Source organism: Gekko japonicus, unplaced genomic scaffold, assembly GCF_001447785.1.
Source record: "Gekko japonicus isolate JY-2015 unplaced genomic scaffold, Gekko_japonicus_V1.1 scaffold78, whole genome shotgun sequence".
In the NCBI taxonomy this organism is placed as follows: domain Eukaryota; kingdom Metazoa; phylum Chordata; class Lepidosauria; order Squamata; family Gekkonidae; genus Gekko; species Gekko japonicus.
In genome coordinates this window covers 1595417-1604921 of record NW_015165236.1, presented here as the reverse complement: position 1 = coordinate 1604921, position 9505 = coordinate 1595417, and the positions used below count along the sequence as shown (strand labels likewise).

Sequence of the window (9505 nt, the reverse complement as noted above, 5' to 3'; positions counted from 1 at the left end):
GACCCCCGCAGCCGGGAAAGCTCAGTGCCAAGAGGAACCCCCCCCCCGCAGTCTCCCACCCACCTTTCTGCGGTGGCCTGGATTCCGGGGGCAGGAGGAGAGGCAGGCTTCCGCTACCCCTCCGGGGAAGGCTTCACTGACATGCGACAGCGATCAGCTCAAAAGGGGCAAAGAGCTACCCAAAGAGGGGAAACCTCGGGGGGGGGGGGAAGAGCTTCACGCTCAAGAAGGAACCACCGGCTCAGACCATGCGCTCAAATACCCCCAACCCACCCCCATGGCAATCGTTTAAATGGGCAACTCCCCATTGTACCCCTGTTTCTAGTCCTGGGTTCCCAGGAAGGTGAGACTGCCAAGGAAAAAGGAGACCGAGAAGGGGACGAGTCACACGTTGAGAAAGAGGAGCGGGGCCGCATGGCTGAGCAGGCAACGCTGCCCTAGTGTCTGTCTCCGTTATCTGCCAACTTTGCAATCTGCTACAGTTACGGAGACTTTGCTGCCATTTGCACTGACCAGGACTCGCAATGCTCCCTCTAAGCTGTGGAGTCCTGTGAGCAAGAATTCTACTTTCTGAGCTACTGGCACTAAAGTGAGTGAGTGATTTGGCTACAGCATAAATTAGTTTGCTCTGGAGCCATCTTTCCTGAGCGAAGGCAAAAACGTGCGAGCCGGAGGCTAAAAAACTGTGAGCTAGCTCACACTGACTCAGCTAGGAGGGAACACTGACCAGGAGGCAGCCGGACCTTGGATGAGGCACCCTGAACTCGGGTAAGGAAGGAGGGTTCTCCACCCCCAAGGAGTGCCAAGTGCCGGCCATATGCCCCGAACACAGGCCCACACTCCACGCCTGGGCCCCAGGAGGCAGAGATGTCCCAGTGGGGAGGAAGGGAATTTGCTGCTGTTGCTGCAGAGAGGACCAAGTCAACCGTGAAGGAGTCCCTGCCCACAGGGCACCCCCCACACTGCACTTTGGGGGGCGGGTACTGAAGACATCTCACCCCCTGCCCTCGACACAGGTGACTGGCTGGACACCGGGCAGATCCATCCATCACCTTTGTGGGGCTGTGACGGGGTGGGGTGGGGTGGTGGTGTCAGTTGTCAATGTGGCTGCCCAACAGCAGGGGAACAGGATTGTTTTCCAGAGTGCTCAGCGAAGCCTAGAAGAGCCCCCCCACCCTCTGGCGCTGGAGGCACCGCTCCCCGCTCCCAGGGTAGGGCCGCTCTGTGCAGAGGAAGAATCCTGAGTTCCCTTGGCCCCCGTCAAGCACATTCCAGGTTATATAGCGAGGATATGATCTATGGGCATATCCGAGTATTGATCTGCCCGGTGAGACTGTGATTAGATTCTCCAGAGGATACGATGACTACAAACGTTAATGTTTAGAAGGAAACAACAATAGAAAAACAAACCTAATCTTAAAAATTGGATTATCATCAATGCTGCAATAACATTGGGTAATGGGAGTAGAAAATTAAGTAGAAGAAGATTGTAACGAAGGAAGAGAAAATAAGATAGAAATCACACTACTGAAGAGGACTGGACTTTTATATGGGGGGATTTTTTAATTTCCTAAAAATAAGGCTTTTTTTGGGGGGAAGGAGATGGTTAATATGAGATGCTGATGTTTTCCGTTGTTTGCTAAAGCGGTTTATTAATTGAGCTTTTGTATTACTCTTTGTGTTGTCGGATTTGCTGGACTGGATACCACAAGCGAAAGATTTGAAGAACACTTTGTTTGTAAAAAAAGTCAAGATAATTTGTTTAAGCATTGTATAACCTCCATCTCTTGGGTTTTTAGTAGGTTTCTTTTCTTTCACCCATAGTTTGTAGATACCTTCCCTTGTTTCTTTGTAGTTTATAGAAAATGCAATAAAAAATCCCCTAGGGGGGGCTTAAAACACACACACACACACACATTCCAGGGGGCAGAGCGCATCGCCCACCCCCAATGGGGAGGCCTCCTTTGCCCCCTGCTCTGGAGTGGTGTTATTTTTGGCTAGATCCAGGTGGGGCAGCCGCGTTGAGAGTCCAATTGGGCACCTTTCAGACCAACAACTTTTGTTAACTCTGTTCCAATGTTTTATTAATACATTCTAAGGCTTCAGGAGGATTTTAAATGATTGTATTATGTTTATGACTATTTATTATGCAATTCTACGTGAGCCGCCCTGAGCCCGTCTCGGCGGGGAGGGTGGGATATAAACTGGATAAAATGAATAAATAAATTCAAGGTGTGAGCTTTTGTGTGCATGCACACCTCGTCTGACGAAGTACGCCTGGCACACGAAAGCCCAGACCTTGAATAAAACTTTGTTGGTCTTTAAGGTGCCCGCTGGACTCTTAGCGCTGTTATTTTTTTTCTTTACTGTCATCCTCTTTTTATTTAATCTGTTCTTATCGTACCTTCCTTTGTTTTGTCTCTGTGGTGAGCCGCCCTGAGCGCATCATGGGATAGGGCGGGATATAGGTGCAATAAAGAAATAAAATAAAAAAGAGCCCCTTGCTCTGCGGAGGCTTTTTTCTTCTGCGGAGAGCCAGTTTGGTGCAGTGGTTAAGTGCGTGGACTCTAATCTGGGAGAACCGGATTTGATTCCCCGCTCCTCCTCCACTTGCACCTGGCTGGATGACCTTGGGCAAGCCCTAGTTCTGATAAGAGATGTCCTTGAAAGAGAGCAGTTTCTGTCAAGAGCTCTCTCGGCCCCACCTTCCTCCCAGGGTGTCTGTTGTGGGGAGGGGAGGTGAAAAGAGCTTGTGAGCCGCTCTGAGACACCTTTGGGTTGTGAAGGGCGGGGTATAAATCCAATCTCTTCTTCTTCTTCTTCTGCACCTCCCCCCTGTCCCAGAGCAGTGTGTGGGCGCGCACACACACACACACACACTCCAATGCTCCCTCTAAGCTGTGGAGTCCTGTGAGCAAAAAATCTACTTTATGAGCTACTGGCATTAAAGTTGGGTGCGAGCGATTTGGCTACTACTGCATAAACTAGTTTGCTCTGGAGCCCTCTTTCCTGAGCTAAGACAAAAATGTGTGAGCCAGAGGCTAAAAAACTGTGAGCTGGCTCACACTAACTCAGCTTAGAGGGAACACACACACACCCCAGCTCCGCACATTTCAGTTGTTATCCTAACAGGAGACACACACTGGTGCCTGCTTCTGAATAGACAGGCTCCCCCCCCCCCCCAACACACACACACCCCGGGGAATGGGAGAAGCACACCCTTGGGGCGAGGGGGTCAGGGGAGAAAGACCTGCTGCCCCTTTCGCTGCAGCTGTTCCTAGCTGTCCTGTCCGCTGACCGCCACCAGGCGACAGTGATTATGTGCATGAGCTTGAGTCCTATGAACAACAGGGACTAGGCTCCCGGACTCTTCCTTCGGGAACCAATAGGACCGTCGGCGGGAAGTTTTTCCCTCCAACAGTACCTAGGGGTGTCCCTTTGGGTAGTGTATATAGTGGGCCACCTGGCCCATTGTTGTTCGCTTGTGTTGTGGCCAGAAAACCATGCTTTGCATCACACCATCTCCGTGATCTTTCATGTGTCGAAACCACTACACAACACTAGCAAACCCCCCCCCCCAGCTGGGGCAGCGTCCAGCTGTTGCCAGCAGAAGGCATTTGGCTCCCCCCCATGCACCCCCCCGCTGAGCCCCCACTCCTGAGGCCAGGGGGGCAAGTGGCCAGTGTTCCCTCTAAGCTGAGTCAGTGTGAGCTAGCTCACAGTTCTTTAGCCTCTGGCTCACACATTTTTGTCTCAGCCCAGGAAGGATGTGGCTCCAGAGCAAGCCGATTTATGCAGTAGCCAAACGGCTCGCTCACAACTTTGATGCCAGTAGCTCACAAAGTAGAATTTTTGCTCACAAGAAGACTCCACAGTTTAGAGGGCGCACTGCAAGCGGCACTCTCCCACCTTGGGCAGACGGCTGCGGGAGAGGCCGGCCGCACACCCTGCGGGAGTAGCCAGGCGCCCCCCTGCAAACTCCCATGCACGAACACAGACTCTTCCCCGGTGAACCCCACACCCCGTTCCTGAAGCCAGGGAGCCCTCATCCACACGGTGCACAATGACAGAGAGAACGCCACCGCCCAGGGCAGGGGTGACTTCGGAGCAGACAGAGCCCCTGGAACCAGGGCCTGCGTGGAGGTCTGGATTCAGCTGAGAGAGAGACAGACAGAGGGAGAGAGAGAGGAAGAAGAAGAAGACGAAGAAGAAGCCCGTGTGGAAGAGAGACTGAGAGTACTAGAGGGGCACCTTCAAAGGTCTATCCTGTGCCAGAGCAGCTGCTGGTTTAGGGTGGCCTGGGACTGCAGACACCGTCTCCGCCCAGCCCGCCTTGCAGGGTGGTTGTGAGGATAGAATGGAGGAGAGGAGAAGAAGGCCGGCCATTGGGGAGAAAAGACGGGTATAATGAAACATATATTTTTTTAAATTAATCTTTTCCAGGAAGGGGAGAGACGGTTGGAAAGAGTCCCAATAGCAGAAACGGAGAGCAGTGGTGAGGGGAGGCGGAGGCCCCCTTCCCGGGAAAGGAGAGGGCCTGCCCAGTCAGCGGAAAGGTTGGGGGGGGAGCAGCCCCGCAGCCATTTCCTCCAAATCTGCCGCTGGGCCTGAGAGCTCCCAACGCAACTGCCTCCAGATGTGTCCCCAGCACCTCCTTCCCGGCTCCTTGCTCATTTCCGCTGCCGGGCTGCACCAACACCCCCCCTCCTACGTGTGCCACCCCCCCCCCTTGCTGGCTGTTGACACCCCAGGCGCACAGCAGGGCAGGGCACCTCACTCCCTCTCCTCCCACGTAACCCCCCCCCCAAGCACACGTGCACGGCCAGTCTGCCCAGGTTCCAGATGCGGAGAACAGAGGTTTGGGACCCTCGGCAAGCGTCCCCGCTGCCTGCCACGCCAAGAGCTCACCCCCCCCCTCCGGCACAGTCTAGATGGCGTCTGGAGCAGGGGCTAGATCCGTGGGATATTGGATTTATACCCCGCCCTTCACTCGGAGTCTCAGAGTGACTGACAATCATACAATCACAGAGTTGGAAGGGGCCATATGGACCATCTAGTCCAACCTTCTGCCCAGTGCAGGATTGGCCTAAAGCATTTCCCTTCCCCTCCCCTGTGAGGGAGGCGGGACCGAGAGAGCTCTGAGAGAAATTGCTCTTTTTTGAGAACAGCTCTGAGAGCACTTGGGACTGACCCAAGGTCATCCCACAGGTTTCAGGCGGTGGAGTAGGGAATCAAACCCAGGTTCTCCACATTAGACTCTGCCACTCTTAACCACCACACCGTGATGGCTGCCACTTCCTTTCCCCACAGCAGCCATCTTGTGAGGTCAGTGGGGCTGAGAGAGTTCTGAGAGAACGGTGCCTGGCCCAAGGCTGCCCAGCAGGCTTCAGATCTTTGTCAACTGGGGACCAGTGGTAATTCCGGGAGATCTCCTGGCCCCGCCTGGAGGTTGGCAGCCCTGTCTGCTGGGTTCCAGTGCCTCACCCTGGACAGACTCACGCGGAGATGGAGGGCGTTTGCTTCTCTTGGGGCATCTGCCCTGCCCCAGGACGCTTGGCCTGTCTCTGCCATCCACAGGCCCCGCTTCCCCCTCCACACGGCATTCCCGGGTCATTGGGGGGGGGGGTGTTAGCGGAAGTATGAAGCCTCTCGGCCGGCTCCGCTGGGGAGCAGCAGCCTGGGAGCGCAACTTTGCGTGGAGCTATAAATAAGTTTCCCACACGTGGGCCAACTTCCCACGGCCTGCCTGGGAACGGGGAAGGCTACGGACGGCCACAGAGGATGGGAGCCAGGTACCCCCAGGGTGACCTCGGTGGGAAAAAGGGGAGTTCAAGCCACAGCCTCTCTGCCCCGGGATGCTCCCGCAGGCGGCGCACGGGGCCGGGGTGTTTCACCGGAGGAAGAGCCGGGCGGGAGCGAGGCCCCACGTCAAGCCCACGGCTTTCGCCCTGGCACGCTCCATGAGGCCACCTGACCGAAGGAAAGCGGAGAGGCCCACGCTCCAGCGAGCGGCCTCCAGTTCGAGGTGTGCGCCCTTCGGCACAGACGAGAAACGGAAGCAACGGCAGAATACGGAACTGGAGACACGCGGACCGTAGGTGGCCACTAGTGCCAGGGCTCTGCACTCGCTCCTTTGGCAGGCAGAAGTTTGGTCCCTTGTCTCCTCCACTCGGGGCATCGTGAGCAGCACAAGGCCTTTCCACCAGGTGACCACGAGCAAGACGATCCAAAGGCACGAGACGTACATCCAGCAAAACCACATGGTAAACCTCTTCCCGGACACCACCACCTCGGTGTACTGTTCCGGGGGGGTCTGTGTGTTCATGCTTCCCCACAAAAAGAACTTCTCAGAGAAGAGCCTGTCAAACTAGACTAAACCTCCCTTGGCCACGATGTTGTTTTCTAGAAGAAAGATGGTGGTAAAAGATTATCCTCTCCTGCCTGGGAACGAAGACCGCCAGGAGAGGCCCACCCGACTGTCCCGCCAATTAAAGAGGCACACGGCCTTTTCGGTGGCAGCCCCGCCATTAGGGAGCAGTCAACCCTTGGGAGGCGCGCCTGGCCTCCTCGCTTTCGATCTTCGGGAGGTCAGCGGAAGACAGTTTTATATAGGACTGACCTAGCTTTTATTTATTGGCAGCCCTAATCGGAATTTTTAGCATCGCTGTTATGGGGGTTTATCATTGCTTTTTAATCATGTTTTATTTATGCCGTTGACACCCAGCTGTAGCTGGTGATGGACGGCCAGGGGTGTGGATGCTGCGGCTGCAGGGTTAAAGCAGAGTCGACAGAAATTCAATCCAACGAAGGCGAGGTCCCATACCTGGGTCGTGGGGCAACAGGGTCAGGGATCCAGCTCACAACTCCCATTAACATCTGCACTTACAGTGAAGAGTTCAGTGCGTGACCTCAGATGTCTCTCTCTTGCCAGACCTGCATTTTCCCACCTGCGGCAGGTCAGGCAACTGGTCCCCTACCTCTCCACCCACGACGGTCACCACCAGGTTGGAATTCCAGGGGAATGCTGGACTACTGTGACTCACTTTACGCAGGGCGACCCTGGAGACTGACTTGGAAGCTGCAGCCAGTCCAGAATGCAACGGCGCGTGTCCTTACAGGAACACCATTAAGAGCCGATATACAACCGGTGCTACACCAGCTGCACTGGCTCCCAGGTGAATTCTGGATCAAGTTCAAGGTTCCGGTTTTGATATCGAAAGCCCTATGTGGACTGGGACCAACATATTTACAGGACAGGCCCATAGCTGGGATTTTGTGGCTTGTGGGGCAAACTTTTTTCTGGCGGGGCTGAAGTTCTCAGTGCAGGAAGAAAACCCATTCAGCCAACAGAAAGCTGCTACCAGGGTGTAGATCTCTAAACCACAGGCTGTCAACCCCTTTAGATGACAGTTCTCAGGGCCTGCAGGTTCTTCGCTTCTGCCAGCCTAAGCAACAATTCTGAGAACAAGCCGGCAGGTGGGGGGGGGGGGTGAGGACTTCTGTAGTCAAGAAAAGCGAACACCTGGGCAGAAAAACTCTCCTAAAGGAGACCAGTTTCTTGAGACAGTTAGAAGGGATTCTAGAGGTCACCTACTCCAACCCCCTTGTTCAGTGTGGGAATTAGTCAACTACAGCACCCCACTCTGCTTAAAGGAGCGCACACCTTTAAAAAAAAAGTTTTAAAATGATTGAAACAAGCATTTACAGGAGAAACTCTTGTGGGGCTGTGCCTTCAAGAATGGGAACGGAGCCCCCCAAAGCCCCAACGTAGCTACGGGCCTGCTACAGGACCATCTCTCCCAATCCATCCCCTGGAGGGCCTTGCGCTCCTCTGATCAACACTTACTGGTGATTCACCAGCCCAAAGAACGTCCACCTAGGCTCGGCCAGAGCCAGGGTCAAACTCATCCTCTAGTTTGCCATAAATTCTGGGGAAAGCACTGGGTAGGGAAATTTCTACGGGAGGGGTGTGTGTGTGCTTGGTGGAACACTCATCCCTAGTGATATCCGGGCCCTGAAGGACCTAATGCAGTTCCGCAGGGCCTGCACACCGGAGACGTTCCGCCAGGCCTGTGACTGAGGCGGAGTCACAACGAGGGCCTCTCCCGCTACTCCTTAGCTGCTTTGCTTTAATCCATCACAGCTCTTTCCTCTCCCACCCACTCACCTTGCCCTGTTCCATCTACAGCAACACACAACCGGACCGACTCATTCCGTGATGGGCTGGACGCCACTCGACGCTTCGTGTATTAGTAGTGTTAATAACCGATAGGTTTTAAGGAGTGTGCTGTTCTTTTCTGCGTGTTTTAAGAACGTTGTGTCACCCGCCCTGAGCTTGCTGTGTGGTGGAGGGCGGGCCACAAAACAATTAATTAAGGGCGGGCCACAAAACAATTAATAAAATATTGTGTCGGCTGCCTGAAATGCCTTGCAGGAGAAAGGGGACTAATAAATGTTTTAAGTGAATAACGAACAGAAGAAAAGAAGAAACGAGGGAGAAAAGAGGACGCTTCCCTCCCGCCCCCGGCAGCCAAAGTGGTCCCCCTCCCACCGGCTTTTGCCTGCCCCCCACAGCCATGCCAGCTGCCACTGGTAAAGGAGAGGACTTCGGGGCCACCCTCCTCTTACACCCTCCTTGACCCCTGCAGGATCCAGAGAAAGTGGGCATCCCACCGCACAATGGTATAACACCCCACCCCCCACAAGGGGAGGCCACCAGGGCTTTTCCATAGGCGTGGGGCCCCAGAAACCACTCATCCCCCCCCCTTTCCCCATGGCCGACGGGGCAGTGCCAGGAAGCAGTGAATCCACACAGCTGGGCAGGTCCTGCCCTCTGCAGCCAACACAACCACTGCCTGTGCCGAGACTACACACGAGGAGGCCCCTCAGCCGCCTAGCAGAGAAGCAGGGGATCAGGGCTCCCAATGCCCAGACGTAGAGTGATGGCAGGGCGGCAGCCCGGGCCCCACAGGAAGGCACCCTCCCCCCTTTGGGGTCACAGGAAGCAATTTCCCCCCAGGCCAGATTGGCTGGAGATCCTGGAGGAATTTTTTGGTCATCTTCTGGGCATGGCGCAGGGGTCACTGGGAGTGTGTGTGCGTGTGTGTGTGTCTGTGTGGAGGTACTTGTGAATTTCCTGCCCTGTGCAGGGGGTTGGACTAGATGACCCCAGAGGTCCCTTGGAACTCCACGATTCTGTGATTTCCCTACTTAGCAAATACCTGGCAGGCGGCAGGCCCGGCACGAGGGTCAAAGATCCGCAGCCTTTTGTCCTGAGGAGACACAAGGGAGGGACAGATCAGGAGGGTCCAGCAAAGGGAGAGCAAGCCCCTCCCCCAGCCCCTGGGCAAGAGACCCCCGCCCCACCCCGGCTCTCCTGGGGCTCGTTCACCACCTCAAGGACACAAGGAAAACACTCTGGAAGGCACGAGCTGCAAGGCTCCTCTGCATCAGAGTGTCGGGCTAGGCTCTCAGAGACCTGGGTTCAAATCCACCCCCCAGTACC

The 9505-nt window shown here is 55.1% G+C and overlaps 1 protein-coding gene across 1 annotated transcript in view; it reads right to left on the bottom strand.

Moving 5' to 3' along the window:
• Nucleotides 1-9505, bottom strand: part of LOC107109289 (coronin-7-like) — a 102029-nt gene that overhangs the window by 73629 nt on the left and 18895 nt on the right. The window contains exons 7-8 of the mRNA XM_015409886.1: nt 9222-9272; nt 6290-6298 (exon numbers count right to left, since the gene is read on the bottom strand). Coding sequence (XP_015265372.1) covers nt 6290-6298; nt 9222-9272 — 60 coding nt within the window. The remainder of the gene's footprint in view (nt 1-6289; nt 6299-9221; nt 9273-9505) is intronic.